Source organism: Arachis hypogaea, chromosome 13, assembly GCF_003086295.3.
Source record: "Arachis hypogaea cultivar Tifrunner chromosome 13, arahy.Tifrunner.gnm2.J5K5, whole genome shotgun sequence".
Taxonomy (NCBI): Eukaryota; Viridiplantae; Streptophyta; class Magnoliopsida; order Fabales; family Fabaceae; genus Arachis; species Arachis hypogaea.
This window is the reverse complement of record NC_092048.1, coordinates 27,371,385-27,389,046: the sequence shown is the minus strand read 5'-3', so window position 1 is coordinate 27,389,046 and position 17,662 is coordinate 27,371,385. Positions and strand designations below refer to the sequence as shown.

At 31.6% G+C, this 17,662-nt stretch overlaps 1 protein-coding gene and 1 long non-coding RNA gene across 2 annotated transcripts; one reads left to right on the top strand and one right to left on the bottom strand.

The window, feature by feature from the left end:
* Nucleotides 1-11,055: 11,055 nt before the first annotated feature.
* LOC140178123 (uncharacterized) lies at nucleotides 11,056-11,934 on the top strand. Its single transcript, XR_011870366.1, has 2 exons — nucleotides 11,056-11,259; nucleotides 11,364-11,934. It is a non-coding gene; the product is annotated as an uncharacterized lncRNA (long non-coding RNA).
* A 2,614-nt stretch (nucleotides 11,935-14,548) lies between these two features.
* LOC140177512 (uncharacterized) lies at nucleotides 14,549-15,094 on the bottom strand. The gene has a single exon (XM_072210630.1). It carries the CDS (start codon nucleotides 15,092-15,094, stop codon nucleotides 14,549-14,551), a length of 546 nt encoding a protein of 181 aa, XP_072066731.1.
* Between the last annotated feature and the right edge of the window lie 2,568 nt (nucleotides 15,095-17,662).

Genomic DNA, 17,662 nt, shown 5'->3' with positions numbered 1-17,662 from the left:
TCCTGCTCATATGAAAAAGAGAGAACAGAAAAATAATAATAATAGGGGTCCTTTTTACCACAGTATAGAGGTCCCAGTGTGAGTTAGAAGAAAAGAAGAAGAAGAAATTCGAACACAGATGGAAGAGGGGGTTCGAATTTGGGTGAGATGAAGTGTTAGTAGATGAATAAATAAATAGAGGGAGATGAGAGAGAAGGGGAATTTTCGAAAAATTTTTTTTTTTTGAAAAAGAGTTAGTGATTTTCGAAAATAGTTTTTGAAAAATGTTAGTAATTTTTTTCGAAAATTTTTAAAATCAAAAGTTAAAATAATTAGTTAATTAAAAAGAAATTTTTGAAAAAGGGGGAAGATATTTTCGAAAATTAGAGAGAGAGAGAGAGAGTTAGTTAGGTAGTTTTAAAAAAGATAAGAAACAAACAAAAAGTTAGTTAGTTAGTTGAAACAAATTTTGAAAATCAATTTTGAAAAGATAAGAAGATAGGAAGTTAGAAAAGATATTTTGAAAATCAAATTTTTGAAAAAGATATGATGAGAAGATATTTTTTTGAAAAGATATGATTGAAATTAGTTTTGAAAAAGATTTGATTTTTAAAATCACAATTAATGACTTGATTCACAAGAAATCACAAGATATGATTCTAGAACTCAAAGTTTGAACCTTTCTTAACAAGTAAGTAACAAACTTGAAATTTTTGAATCAAAACATTAATTGTTATTGTTATTTTCGAAAATATGATATAAAAATAAGAAAAAAAGATTTTTGAAAAATATTTTTTGAATTTTCGAAAATAACTAAGAAATTTGAAAAAGATTTTATTTTTGAAAAAGATTTTGAAAAAGATGAGATTTTTAAATTGAAAATTTGATTTGACTCATAAAAACAACTAGATTTTTAAAAATTTTTGAAAGAGTCAACTCAAATTTTCGAATTTATGAGAGAAAAAAGGGAAAAGATATTTTTTTGATTTTTTGAATTTTTATGATGAGAGAGAAAAACAAGAAAAATGATGCAATGCATGAAATTTTTAGATCAAAACAATGAATGCATGCAAGAATGCTATGAATGTCAAGATGAACACCAAGAACACTATGAAGATCATGATGAACATCAAGAACATATTTTTGAAAAATTTTTAATGCAAAGAAAACATGCAAGACGCCAAACTTAGAATTCTTTAATGCTTAGACACTAAGAATTCAAGAATGCAAATGAAAAACAAGAAAAAGACACAAAACATGCAAATGCAAAGATCAAACAAGAAGACTTACCAAGAACAACTTGAAGATCATGAAGAACACTATGAATGCATGAAAATTTTCGAAAAATGCAAGATGAGTATGCAATTGACACCAAACTTATAACATGACTCAAGACTCAAACAAGAAACATGAAAATATTTTTGATTTTTATGATTTTATAATTTTTTTTGTATTTTTTTTCGAAAATTATTTGAAAAACAAAAATAAGGATTCCAAAATTTTTAATATGAATTCCAGGAATCTTATGCTCTAAAGCTCCAATCAAAGGGTCAGGCATGGCTTAATAGCCAGCCAAGCTTTAGTATGTAAATCAGGAATAGCAGCAGGTGGATTAGCAACAACTAGCTTGCTCTTGATAACAAATTGGAAGCCTCAGTCCAAATGAATTTAGACATGGCTTTACATGCTTCATGAAACACTAGAATTCATTCTTAAAAATTCTGAAGAAAAATATATTTTTTTTTTAAAACATTTTTATTTTTAAAAAATATTTTTTTTCGAAAACAAAAGAAAATTTTTGAAAGATTTTTGAAAAAAAAAATTTTTGAAAACTTTTTGAAAAGAAAACGAAAAGAAAGTTACCCAATCTGATCAACAAGATGAACCGTCAGTTGTCCAAACTCGAACAATCCCCGGCAACGGCGCCAAAAACTTGGTGCGCAGAAATTGTGATTACACTTTAATTATGTAAAATTCATCGCTCTTTCTTTCCCTGGTAATGGCGCCAAAAACATGATGCCAATACCATGGTTCACAACTTCGCACAACTAACCAGCAAGTGCACTGGGTCGTCCAAGTAATACGTTACGTGAGTAAGGGTCGAATCCCACGGAGATTGTTGGTATGAAGCAAGCTATGGTCACCTTGTAAATCTCAGTCAGGCGGATATAAAATAGTAATGGGGTTTTCGAAAATAATTAATAAAATAGGGATAGAAATACTTATGCAAATCATTGGTGAGAATTTTAGATAAGCGCATAGAGATGCTTTCGTTCCTCTGAACCTCTGCTTTCCTGCTGTCTTCATCCAATCAGTCTTACTCCTTTCCATGGCTGGCTTTATGTGATGCATCACTATTATCAATGGCTACTTTCGATCTTCTCTCGGGAAAATGATCCAAATGCCCTGTCACGGCACGGCTAATCGTCTGGAGGCATCACCCTTGTCAATGGTTACATCCTATCCTCTCAGTGAAAATGGTCAACGCACCCTGTCATGGCACGACTATTCATCTGTCGGTTCTCGATCATGCTGGAATAGGATTTACTATCCTTTTGCGTCTGTCACTACGCCCAGCAATCGCGAGTTTGAAGCTCGTCACAGTCATTCAATCATTGAATCCTACTCGGAATACCACAGATAAGGTTTAGACTTTCCGGATTCTCTTGAATGCCACCATCATTCTAGCTTACACCACGAAGATTCTGATTAAGAGATCTAAGAGATACTCATTCAATCTAAGGTAGAACGGAAGTGGTTGTCAGGCACGCGTTCGTAGGGAATGATGATGATTGTCACGTTCATCACATTCAGGTTGAAGTGCGAATGAATATCTTAGAAGCGAAATAAGATGAATTGAATAGAAAACAGTAGTACTTTGCATTAATCTTTGAGGAACAGCAGAGCTCCACACCTTAATCTATGGAGTGTAGAAACTCTACCGTTGAAAATACATAAGTGATAATGGAGTTCAATGGTCTCGGCCCCAGAGGGGAACCAGAGTAACCAAGACTTGATCACAGGATCAAAAATACAATCCAGGATGTCTAATACAATAGTAAAAGGTCCTATTTATAATAAACTAGCTACTAGGGTTTATAGAAGTAAGTAATTGATGCATAAATCCACTTCCGGGGCCCACTTGGTGTGTGCTTGGGCTGAGCTTGAGTGTTACACGTGTAGAGGTCATTCCTGGAGTTGAACGCCAGTTTTGGTGCCAGTTTGGGCGTTGAACTCCACTTCGCAACTTGTTTCTGGCGCTGGACGCCAGAATTGGGCAGAGAGCTGGCGTTGAACGCCAGTTTGCATTATCTAAACTTGGGCAAAGTATGGACTATTATACATTGCTGGAAAGCCCTGGATGTCTACTTTTCAACGCAATTTGAAGCGCGCCATTTCGAGTTCTGTATCTCCAGAAAATCCACTTTGAGTGCAGGGAGGTCAGAATCCAACAGCATCAGCAGTCCTTCTTCAACCTCTGAATCTGATTTTTGCTCAAGTCCCTCAATTTCAGCCAGAAAATACCTGAAATCACAGAAAAACACACAAACTCATAGTAAAGTCCAGAAATGTGAATTTAACATAAAAACTAATGAAAACATCCCTAAAAGTAACTAGATCCTACTAAAAACATACTAAAAACAATGTCAAAAAGCGTATAAATTATCCGCTCATCACTCACTTATGTATCTTGCTTCCTCTAGGCCGGATATTGTTCAAAGTGTGGGTGTATGTTTAATGTTTCAATCTCACCCAAAATAATCCCATCTTTCAGCCGTCAAACGAATCATTAGATACATTAAGGGAACATGTGATTATGGTTTATGGTATCCTAAATCTGATGATTTTTGTGCTGTAGGGTTTTGTGATGCAGATTATGCGGGAGATCGGGTGGATAGAAGGAGCACATCCAAAATGTGTTGCTTCCTTGGAAGCTCACTAAACATGTGGTAAAGCAAGAAACAAGTCACAGTTACTCTATCCACGGCTGAAGCTTAATACATATCTGTCTCTGCTTGTTGTTCACAATTAATTTGGTTAAAAACTCAGTTAGAGGATTATAAATTGAAAATCACTTGTATACCTTTATTCTGTGATAATATGAGTGCAATAAATATTTCTAAAAATCCTGTTTTGTACTCTAGAACTAAGCACATTGAGGTTAGATATCATTTTATTAGAGAACATGTGCAAAAAGGTACTATTGATATTCAATTTGTGAAATTCGAAGAACAACTCGCTGATATATTCACTAAACCTCTATGTGAAGATAGGTTATGTTCATTGAGAAAAAGTTTCGGTATGCTGGATTTAAGTTCTGTTGATAAATTATGATTTTATTGATTCTGTCTATTTTGTCTCGTAGGTTGGAAGGAGACAAATCTCGGAAGATAGTGAATAAGTAAGGAAACAGGGGGAGACTGATTACAAGCATTACTAAACTGAAGGCCCACCAAAATTTGCTGACCCACTCCATGATTCTGGCCCGTTTGAATTCTTCATTAATTTTTATTAATAATTTATGGAGGTTATCACATCATATCTTTATGAGGGGAGTTAATGTCAAATCAAAATCTTTTTTCCTTACTCCCTCCCTTGATTCAAGGAAAAGATTTTTAGTTACTTTTTAAATTTTAAAAGATTTCCTTGATGATAACCGCTCCATTAAATGCCTATTATTCCATTATCCCTCTTTCTACTCAGCATTAAATGCAGTTATAACCTCTCTCCACTTTCCAACTCCTTCGGCCATCCCCTCATCTTCTCACCTTCTTCTTCATTTTTCTATCATGAAAAAGAAGTTGGCCCCCAGAAGAAGTAACCAAACCCTGCCTCCAAAATCCCTTCTTCCTCTTCTACTCCTCAAACGCACACCCACATTCACATACATTCTGCTTCATCTTCATCCCCTTCTTCTCAGTCAACCGAAGCCATGAGGAGGAAAGTCATTGCTCAGAGAACCTCTTCTCGTAAAAAGATTGGAAAAGAAAAGGAGCCTGTGATAGAAGAAGAAGAAGAGTCACAATCCTCTCCACCTCCTTCACCTCCATGGAAATCAACTCCTCATCCATCTAGCCGAAGCTCTCAGTGTCCAAAAGGTTATGTTCTGCGCAACACAAGAGAACCTCCAAACCTGGATTCTTTAGACTTCAAGAATAAGTTCAACAAAAATCACTCCCACTTTGATCCGGCACGGTTCAACTCTTGCGTTGCCTACGAGTTCCATGGCCAAGTTCTGATCAACCGACATATGTGTGCCTCTCACATAGTGAATCTGAAAACCCTGAGTGCAAAAGGAATCAACTTCATTGCTCTGTTCGATAATCTCAAGTGGACTCCTTTGTTCAAAATTCAAAAGCCGGTTTATCCAAACCTTGTTCGCAAGTTCTACGCAAACATGATGTAACATGACGGAGCAATTCATTCTTATGTTAAGAAGGTTCATTTAACTCTGAACAGGGAGACCATCAGCGCTGCCTTAGGGTATACTGATGAAGGAGCCACAGCATATATGTCAGGAAAGTGGGACTCTCAAGTTGGGATCTCTTATCAGATTCCTCTTACCCAAGTCTGTGAGAATTTTTCTGCACTGGATGGGACTGTTCTAACTCACAAGGCACTTGGTCCAATAAGAGCTCTCCTTCACCGCATTATCAACCACATTCTGATTTCACAAAGCGGTTCCTTTCAAAGAGTAACAGTTTGTGATACCCTGATTCTGTTTGCTATTCTCACTTTCTCATATATTTCATTTGCATATTTAATGGTTCGTCATATGTGGGACTGCGTACGTAGTGATAAAAAGGCAAATTTGCCTTATGGTATTTTTCTCACATATATCTTTGAACATTTTCATGTTGATTTGTTGAATGAGCCTGTAGACAACAGGGTGTCTACCATCAAAGGAGGCGTAGTTTCTGGATCCGGAAAAGGTAACAAAGGCAAAAGCTCAATGCCAGCCGTGTCAGTTGACAGTGATCTGGAAAGTGGTCCTTCTGAGCCATCTAAGCTTGTTGAGTCACTCAAGGACGTTGTAAATGAGCTTTCTCATATGTCCAAATTGATGGCACGTTCCTTCAAAGAAGCTCGTAAGCAGGCTTACCAAAATGAAAAAGCTTGGAACAAGTGTAATGAAAGGATCAATCTGCTTCTCCAAAGCTTTGAAAAAGATCTGGCTTCCTCCGACAAAGACAATGAATTTTCTGACTCTGATGTGAATCTGTCCGATGCTTAGGCTCACTGCTGCCCTCTTATGTTTGAACAATTCTAGTTTACTGTTCTTTTGAGTACTGGTTATTTTACTATTGGTTGACTGTACTTGGATACTCTGGACCCTTTTGGTTTGTTTTAAACAAATATTCTGTATTTTGGCATGTTATTTTCATTTGTTTTGCAGGACCCTATTGATGACAAAAGGGAGAGAAATTAAAAGGAGAAAAGAAACAGAGCTGACTCTATGGTTTAACTTATGAATTTTGTTTCTATGGTTTAACTGAACAGGGGCTGAAATCTGAATGATTAATGATTACCCTTGTGCTTGTGCTCAAATTTTTTTTATTTCTATGGTTTATGCTCTGATTTCTGATTTATGCTCTGATTTCTACTTTATCATGTTCTGAATTTGTTTGTGCTCTGATATTTTTTTTATCTGATATTCATTGCCATTTTTTATGAAGCTTTGTTGTTGATACTAAATCTCAGAAAATGCTTCATAGAGCCTGAATTATTATTTTGTTTGGCAAGAAATTTTACTTGGCAAGAAATAATTGTGAACATGTGGATCTAAGTATGTTGAATCTTGTTTATCTGTTGCTATGTACTCTGAAAGTACTCTAGCATAATTTGTTTTGTTGAGCAAAAAAATTGGTTAAAAGATAACAAATCAGGTTTTGTTTATCTTAATACATCTGCTCAAAAATCAAACTGTTCAACATTTGTTTAATATTCCATATGTTAAATACATTATAGCTTTAAGCTTGGTTTTAAGAATGTTAAAGGTATTGCTCCCATTAATCAAACAGCAAATATTAAGGGGGAGTTATGTGACAAATAGAAAGGAGGAGGATCAAAAAATCTTCAAAGGGAGTATTCTTAATCCTTACCCTGTTTTAATTTAATTTTTAATAATGTTTGTCATCAAGGAGGAGATTGTTGAGTTTGAAAAACTTGAAATATGATCATGATCAAACACTACAAAAAATATTAATTAAAAATTATTAATTTGATTATTGATGCAAAATTGTTTATTTAATAATTTCTATATTACATGCATATTTTGGTGATTGGGCTTAATGCAACTTAAAAGCTAAATATGCTAAATAGATTCAGCTTTGTGCAAGAAATCCTATCTAATATGTGGCTGAATTATTAGACAACTTAAATTGGGCTAGGAAATTATGGTGCAGCCCAAAAATCACTATGTTGAAAGACCAATAATTGGTTGGTCTGAATTGAAAAAAGAAAGAATGAAATTGGTTGGGCTGAATTTTTTTTTTTTGTGTTTTATGTAAAATGCATTATGAAATGTTCTGAAAACAAATATTCTAAGAATAATGTGTTTTTTGTTGAAAAATAACTAGTGAAAATCTAATTACAAATTCTTATCTTGTATAAGGATTCAATTACAAACTTTTAAAGTCTAAGAATCTAATTAAAAATTTGGTAAAATTACAAATATTAAAAGGATAATTAAACTTTTATAAAAATATTTAAATTTTTATATCTTGAGAAAAGTCATGAAAATGAAAATGACATATTTGTTTGTGATGATGGCAGTGGAATGAAAGATGGGTATGAGACATATTGTGGAGAAAGAGGGGTTCAACTCTCAGGAGGGCAGAAACAAAAAGTAGCATTAGCAAGGGCCATACTAAAGAATCCAGCAATATTGCTTCTTGATGAGGCTACAAGTGCATTGGATAGTGTGTCAGAGAATTTGGTCCAAGAAACACTTGAGAAGATGATGGTTGGACGCAGTGGCGGATCCACGGGGACTTAAGGTGGCCATGGTCCTCCCAAAATTTTTAAAAAAAAATAGTAAATAGACAAATAGTAATAATTAATAATATTAAATTTTTTTATATATAATATTAAAAAAATATAAGTTACAAAATTTTATAAATTAAAATAACTAAAAACTGCACTATGTATTGGATATTTGAATTATTGTTGCTCTTGTTAACAAATAGCTCATTCTAATAATTAATAAAAATGGTTCTATTATACTAGCTCAAACCCATACTATTAATTAAAGTAACCCTAGTACATTTTTCAAATATTTGTTTCAAACCATCAGAGGCATCAACACCACTCTTCTCTCTCTTTTAGTGGTTCCCAAACTTTTGGTCTTCTACTCTTCTCATTCTAATTTTCCTTCCATACTAAAACAAGACATATGAAGAAAAACCATTTAAGAGAAGTGAACAGTAAAATATTAACCATTGAATGCACAACAAAGATTCAAAGAGGTATATTTCAATTTTTTTTAAGTTAATAACAATGTCAAGTATTATTTATATTATTTATTTAAAATAATTAATTTATTTTTTTTATAATGGACAGTGTTCAAAGATTGAAGTGAGGACAAAACTCAATAGAATTATTTTTTGGTGAGACTTGGAACAAAAAAATAATCAGGTAAATCAATAACTTTATTTTTGGTTATTATATATTTGTGTTTCTAAAATTATTTGTTATTGCTCAATAGGTTTAATATTTTTTTTAGAAAATAATATATATGCAATTTTTTTTGTTTTTTTTTTTTTGTTAGATAGTTTAAGTTAAGTTAAAAATGTCAAAGATGAAAACAATTCACTCATTTTTTAAGAGAAAAGAGAGAATATATGATGAACAAAATTCAGCTTCAGATTCTTTGAGTAATGTTCAAAATATTATTGAACAACCTGTGACACAACTTGTTGAGCAAGATATTCAACCCCCTGCTTCCAAAATAACAAGGACCGAAATAGATCAAGTTAATATTGATACATTGATGCGTGATCCCGGAAAGCGTCCGCAAATTTGGTTTCAAGTTATTCAGTGTTTGCAACATATGCAATCTTGTAAAGAATTTCTATTCTTTAGATTTTTCTGAGCAAGAAAAGATTCAATTGGATTATGAGTTACAACATTATGAACTTGATGTGGTTAAAACTCCAGATTTTCAGAATTTGTCTACTCTTGCTGAATTGTGTCAAAAATTGACAGAAACAGAAAAATCAAATATATATCCTTTAATTGATAGATTAATTCGTCTTGTTTTGACTCTTCCTGTGACAACAGCAACAACTGAACGGGCCTTTTCAGCTATGAAGATTATTAAAACAAGGCTTCGAAACAAGATGGAAGATGAATTTTTAGCAGATTATATATATTGAAAAGGAAATTGCTTCAAAATTCACTTCAGAGATGATAATGATTTTAGTTCCATGAAGCATCGTCGAACAAGTTTAAAAATATCAAAATCTTAAAGTATGTAGTTGAACATTGACTTTTATATAATATAATTACTTTTTTGATATATATGCTACAAATCATATTTTATTAATTTTTTGTTATATTTATATTTAATTGGCCCCTCTTATAAAATTTCTGGTTCCGCCACGGATTGGACGAACATGCATTGTTGTGGCACATAGGCTATCTACAATACAAAGATCCAACTCCATTGCTGTCATTAAGGGTGGCAAGGTTGTGGAACAAGGTTCACATAATGAGTTAATTTCCCTTCATGGGGCATACTATTCTCTTATTAAACATCAAAATGCTAACTCCTCTCAATAAAATTTGGTCACGATGTTGTAATGTATAAATTGGTTTTGTTTCTTAATAAACTTCTTTTATCGTTTGCCTTACGCTTTTTTAATTATGCTCAGTTAGTAGAGTGATAAATAATCTCGTGAAAATTTAAGCTTCTGACAGATTAATTTCTAAAATAATACCAATAAAATTCTCTATAATAACAAATATAGATAAGTTAGTGTCACCAAAAAAAAAAAAGATAAATTAGTTAAGTTAAGACTTTTTATCTTAATTATAAGGATTAATTTAGAGATAATATGTTCATATTTACTATTTTAAAAAATTTTATTGATATTTTTTTTTAAAAAAAACTAATTTATTCAAAATATAAATCTTTAAAGATTTTTGTATCACTTTATTCTGTTATATATATATATATATATATATATTAGAAAGTTGAAGTGATTTTACAGATTCAGCTGATCAACTTACTAAGGTTAGAATATAATTTTACAGCCAACAAATATTTGTGAAAGTAGTTGCGCATTGCCTACTTAAAAAACCCTTATAATATATAAGAAAACTTCGAACTCGTCCAATTAAAATGTTTCAAGAATTTACAGTGCCAACGCTTCAAATCTAAAGTATCTTACCATTGTGTCGACACAGAAACTATCATCCACTACCTGAGAAGTTGCGGTCCAGCCCGGGAAGTTTGGTGAGAGGAGGATTCGGTCCTGGTTTCCTGCCCCATGACTCCCCTTTTGTGACTTGGTGGCAACAAATTCTGAGGGTCGCCGGAAATGGAAGTGGAGGAGATGAAGCTATAGGCTCATTTGCGGTGCTATTTTGGGAATTATGGAAAGCTAAAAATTTGCAAGTGTTTGAAGGCCAGAAAACCCCTGCTCAAGTGGTGATGGATTTACCGACCTTAGGAGAAGACCAATTGCTGATGTTGCTATGTGAACTTTCCCCTTTCCTTATGAAACTTTCCCTCTTCTTTCTTATTCCACAATTTAGATTCTGGCGTCAAAATCATACGCTTTAAAAAAGGAAAAGTCGTCTATAATTTTTTTTGGGATGAAATTAAATCTTTATTTTAAGTTAAATTTAATAAATAAAATAATAATCATTCAAATATTTTTACACAATTATTTTTAATATTAGAATAGATCAAATAATTATATTTGTATTAAATTAAATCAAAACAAATCAAATTTAGCAACGGTAAAATCTAAAAAAATCAATTTGTCATTGTTTAGTTTTATCCTAATTGACTCTAATTGAACTAGACTTTTCCTAAATAAATACAACCTTACATCAAACAAGAAACAAGAAACAGCATTGAATAACATACAAGTAGTCGCGCCACACATGCATCTGTTCTTCTTTGTTCCCTCTCCCGGTTCCAGTTTGAAGCACAAACAAAAAACAGCTATCCAAACAAGTTTCATTCTTTCATCAAACATAACATTGTTCATTCCTACCCTTCCACCCAAGCCTCAAAGCATTCTTTAGAGGAACCCGGCCAAAGAAAAGGTAATGCACCGTTTCCAGTTCACCCATACAAAACACACAATTTGCATTCATTTTGTTCTATCTTTTTCTTCAGTTTCTAAGAATTTAACAGAGTTGCTTTCCAGGGTTAAGTTAGTTAGAGTATGACGACCATATATACAACAACAACGACGAGGGTCCATGATAAACGAGAACAACTTCAACAACAACCACCTAGAGTTTTTCTGATGCCATCGCCCATGATTGTTGGATTTTCGCCATTTTATGGCATTGCTCAGCCAAGGTTTGTTGAACGGCTGCCACTTCTAGAGCCTAGTCCCAACAGTTCGGTTGTGATCAGGCAAGTGTGGGCTGCCAAAGCTGATTCCGAGTTCCAAATCATAAGCAGCCTGATTGACAAATATCGATTTGTCTCCATTGACATTGAATTTTCCGGTGGACTACCGGAATCTTGTCCCTGAGGAAACTTACCAACTCATGAAGGCCAATGTGGACGCGCTCAAAATCATTCAGCTTGGACTCAGCATAGGATTTGACTGTCTAGAAGGTTTGGACTATTAAATGGTCTGCTAATAAAACATGTTTTTTTAAGTCTTTTAATAATCGCCAAATAATTCTTAATTAATTTTAATTCTAATTTAATTTTTTATATATTATTTAATTATTAAATTTATCCTCTATTTTATAAATTATTATTTTTTATTTATTTATGATGCTTATTAACCATTAGAAAAAAATAATAACGAAATAGATGTTCCATTAATCGTAACTTTCATAAATATTTTTGGTAATGTGAATCAATGAGGTTTTTTTTTTCAAGAAAAATCGTGTTTTTTGGTAATTCAATGATTGAATATCACACGTTTCTTCAAAATTCAATCAATTAGAGGTATAAAATAATCGATTGAATTTTGCAAAATAATAAGAGTATTTTCTTATTCAATTGATTGATATGATAATACAATTGATTGAAATTTGTACGTAATTAAAGTTTTTTATATATTCAATTGATTGATATATATATATATTTAAAAAACTCATATTTTTACGATGAAGTAATATTATTTTCATTTATTATTTCAACAACCATGTCATATAAATATTATGTATTGTCAATTATATTTTATTTTATATAATTAATTTGTTTATAAAAAAATATTTTGTTTGCATTCTATTTATATGTTTGTATATATTAATATTATTTTCATTTTTTAGATGTTTGTAGCATAAATTGATATTTTTTAATTTTTATATAGAATTCTTTTTAATTTTCTACCATTGTTTAGAATAATGTGTTTTGCATTGATTAATCCTTGGAATTGGAATTTTATTTCTTGTTTTGGTATAAAAAAATAGTACTAATTTCAATTCTCATGTTAAGGTTATATACAAATCAGATTAAAACACTGATTTCTAATTCAATTTGATTTATTCCTCTTCGTATTTCATTTTGTGTAACTGTTCAAGCACCCATACTTTAACAAAGTAAAAAAAAAGAAATTTTTTTAAAAAGGGGGAGAAAAACAGGAACAAATAATAAAAATGGCAGAGTATACAAAGTGCAAATAATTAAAGAAGAAAAACACAACATCCCCGACGAGAATTCACAGTCAACAAAAAAAAGAGCAAACAAGCACTATTTGAGTGCCTTTTTGCGGTTGCTAACATGAAATTTTTTTATTTTTGTTTTAAAAATTTGTAATTTTTATAATTATTTAATCAGGCTAATTAAACTGTTTTAATATATTAAAAATTATACTTTAAATAATATCTATATATTTTTAATACATGATGAAGACTGTCATAACTAATAAAATAAGGAATTATAAAATAAAAAATTTTATTCACTCACCTCAATTTTGGAATCAAAATCATACTTATTTCCTAAATGACATAAGATAAGAAAGACTCTTTTACGAACTAATTGATTATTATAATAAAAAATTGATTGGATTTACTGCAACTGTGAAGATCGTATAAGATGAATAAAAATTAGATATTGAGGAGATGGATAAAGAATGAAGAAAAATTAGATATTAAGGAGATGGATAAACTATGAACAAAAACGATGATTGTTAATTATTTAGAGTACTGAATTTGATATTTAATTATGTAGAGCACTAGATTTGTCATTTATTAATTTTTTTTAAAGTATATTGCAAAAACTTAAAAATTAATTAATTTAATATTATTAGTTTAGCATATAGCAAAAGATTATTTGATTGACATTCAAAGGACAAAAAAAACATGCACATACCAATAATAGAATGAACAAACTCCATATAACATTAAAATATGACAAGAACTTTGTTAATAAATTTTAATTTTTTAAATAATTTAACAATCCAATAAATATCTAAATATATATTTTTTATTATTTTAACATTCATGATTATTTTCTTCTCTTTTTTTATCTCATGGAGCATGTAAGTTTTAATTTATTATTTTTCTTATATATCTTTTATTTTTTGAATTATTTTATTTTATTAGGTATTTTAATTTATTTTATTTTATTTTTTTTACTTTAAAAATTTTAGGGTCTAAAAATCTCCTGTTTAAACGATTCCAACCATATGATTAAAAAATGGTTCAAGAGAATAGATTTGAATGTGGAAAATTCAATATTTATTAATGGATAACTATTAGAAGAAAAAAATTATTGCATAAATAACAGAAATGAATTGATAATATATAGGCTAATTTAGACAACTAAAAGAAAGTAAATTAAGTAACAAAAATAAGATATAGAATTTTATTTTTTATTATATGGTACAACAATAATATATAATATAATAAACCATAATGTTCTCATATATAAGAACGTGAAACTTAATATTACTATTTTATATTATTATAGATTTTTATCTTTAAAAAAAACTACTATCATTTAATTTTAAATTTTTAGAATAAATAAAAAGACGTAACATCTTATACACTAGATAATTTAAAATATACTTATTATATAAGAAATTAAAATATTCTTACCTAAAAAAATTAAAAATATTCTTACATAAAAAAATTTCATAACAAAATTGAGTTTGGAGAGAGAGAAGAGAGAGAGATGAAATTTTCTAACTAACTAGTGTATGACCCCGTGCTCAGCACGAAAAAATTTATAAAAGTAAAAAAAATTATATGCTTCGATATTTAAAACAAAAGTATAAAATAATTATTATTTTAAGAAATTTATAAAATTATTATCAAAATCAAAGTTTAACTTAAAAAAAGTGAATAATAATTATTTTATATTTTTTAAGGTAAAATAAATATACACTGATACAGAATTTAAAATAAAATTAAAATATTTACATTAGAATACTATTTTTTCAAAGACTTCTCTATAAACAACATTGATGGTTGAATTTGCAGACATTTCTATGTGATTCATAAGTAAAACTTTTAAATCTCTCTTAGTCTTAACTCCTGAAAGTGCCACATATAGTTGGCCATGTGTAAAAACTGGTTTGGGCAAGTACAATCCAACATGAGATAAAGTTTGTCCCTGAGACTTATTAATTGTCATGGCAAACGATACTATTATGGGAAACTGTCTTCGTTGGAATCTAACTGGGACGGTTTCATTTGTTGGTATCATATTCATTCTTGGAATCAAAGCAATATGACTAACATTGTTACCCGTTAAAACTTCACGTTCTATGACATGATTTCCAAGCTTCCTAACTTGTAGCCTTATACCATTACAAAGACCACTGGATTGGTCAATATTCCTCAGTAACATCACCGGAACACCAACCTTGAGTATTAATTTATGTGGAGGCAAAACAGAGCAATTTATGCTATTCAGTAATTCAGGACCATAGAGATCTAGTTGACTCTCCATATTCCCTTCATCCATACAAATGGAATCCGAACTAAGATATAATTTTCCCCTCCAGAAATGATAGCCATCAGATGGTTGTTGACCTCTTCAACGATGTCTAGTGTGGGAGCCAGTATAGTTCTTGCTTTGAAAAAATCCTTTGCGGACATGTTTTTCAAAATATTTGGATAAGAAAAATGAACCAACTCATCAAATGCCTGGTCCGAAGAAGGAATAACAATATCTCCTAAAAGACATATCTCAAATTCACCATCCATATTGTCACCTATTAGACCATCACCAACTTTCAATAACCACTCACTAAATTGCTCTGTCTCATCTTAATCTGAAGCAGTCGTCCCTACAGAGAGTCTCATATTTTTTGTTAGTTTGAGCACCTGACAAAACTTCCAAAGGTAAGACGAATTCATGGTTGAATGAACGATATCTTGTCTCAATCCTCGTGGAATGACAGGAAAAATTTGTCTAAAGTCTCCACCTAGTACAACCACTTTTCCTCCAAAGGGCAAATCTTTGCTATATGTTGGAGAACACCTCATGTCACCCAAGCATTATCAAGCGCTTCATAGCAGTACCTACTAACTATTGGAGCCTCATCCCAAATTATAAGTTTGGCTTTCAACAGCAACATTGCTTGAGGGAAATCAGGTTTGATGTTACATACAGAATTCTCAGTTATATTCAGCAGTATTTTGAACCTTGAATATGCAGTTCTTCCATTGGAAAGAAGTAAAGATGCAATACCACTCGAAGCAACGTTTAACACTATATCACCCCTTGAGCGAATCTTAGCAAACATAAGGTTCCAGAGAAATATTTTTTCAGTACCCCCATGACCATACACAAAGAAAAAAAAACCCCTTCATCACAATAGATAGCTGTAACAATTTTATCGAATGCATATCTCTGCTCAGGTGTTGCGATGGCTAACATGTCTGAGGTATTTTTCTTTAAATCATCCCTGTTAAAGTTTATCTCTTCCCTAATAACCCTTTCGGTTAACAAAGAACTATCAACTTCAGTTGCTAAAGGCATAGGAGGATAGTCTTTCAAGGTTTTACCATAGAAATGTAAGATCTTGTCTATATCCATTAAGCACAACTGCTTAATCTCATCATCTGACATTGTTAACTCTGCATATTATACGATACTGTAAAAATTCAATCAAACTAAAAATGATCAATAAGGAAGAACTTTTATCATTGTAATTACTAAAAACTCACCCCTCATGTTCATCACGGCTCTCTGTCGATACAAAATATCATTTGAGAGTTCATACCAACATCTATCCCAGACATGTTCTGGTCTTGAGATATTGTTGGATGTTAATAGAATGACAAATAACCTCCTAACATATAATCCTGAGGCCCATGAATTCTTTGTCATCTTGCAAGAGTCCAAGGGCGAAGCATGCATCTCTATACATAGCATAAATTGTTCCTCCTACTATTCTTATATCTCGAAAACTCATACATCCTCTTTGAGTATTCAAGAGAAGTCGTTGGTAATATTCTTCAGTATTTGCTGCAAAAAACTTGGTTAAAATCCCACTTTTAAGTTGTTAAATGGATTAAGCTACACTATTTTAATTATTATGTAGCTACACATCCGCATAAGAATAATTTTCCTAAAAAATATAGAAAAATAAAAAATTGTATAATCTACAGATTATAACTGTTGAAAGTTATTTGAACATTTATTTTCTAGTGTAGATAAATTGAATAAAATGGACGTGCGGTACAGGCTGTTAAGATTTTAAATTTAAATCATTAAATAAGTAAGATCAAAATTGAATATAAACTCGTCATTACCTGCAGGTACATGAGTCAGCCTTCCAATTGTGAAGCCTTTCTTTCGAGGAAACCACTTTGAAGAATCGTCCTTCCAAAAAAACTTGGTTGGAAACTCAGCATAAGTCAGACTTCGAGCATAGAGATATGACATGTTCGCCGCCATCCATCCCAAAAATATGGACTTATGAAATATTGCTCTTTCGACGATATCATTCACATTAGAAGTTTCACCATAAACCACATGTTGCTCATCCTCCAAATGGAATGAAAGTCTAATCACAAATGGTTCTTTCTCTTGGATTTTGTATCCAAATAGACGCCAGACTGCCTCACATGCCGAAATGTACCTACAATCGTAGTAATTCCTAATTTCGTCAACAACTTGTGTGGCTTCTGACGGATCACCAGCATTGTATAGAGTAGCTGTTACGCGGTCATTACCCTTGTGTACATACTTAAACAGATACTTAATAGAACTTGTTTGGCATGTGTATTCCATATTTACGTGGCACCCGAACTTGAGCAACAATTCTGGATTTTACGGAACAACGAACTTATTGTCTAGTACACATTCCATTTTCTTCACTGTTCGACCGTTATCAGTACGCCTATATTTGGGAAATCCGGCCTCATCAATGAGTGTTCGCTATCTAAACTCTTTAGGATAGAACTTTGAACAGGATCCATTCTTCATGCAAGGTGAATTCTTGTTGTACGGACCACATGGACCATGTACCATGTAATTTTGAACTGCTCCATGTAGATTTGGCCTTTCATTTTCATCAGGAAT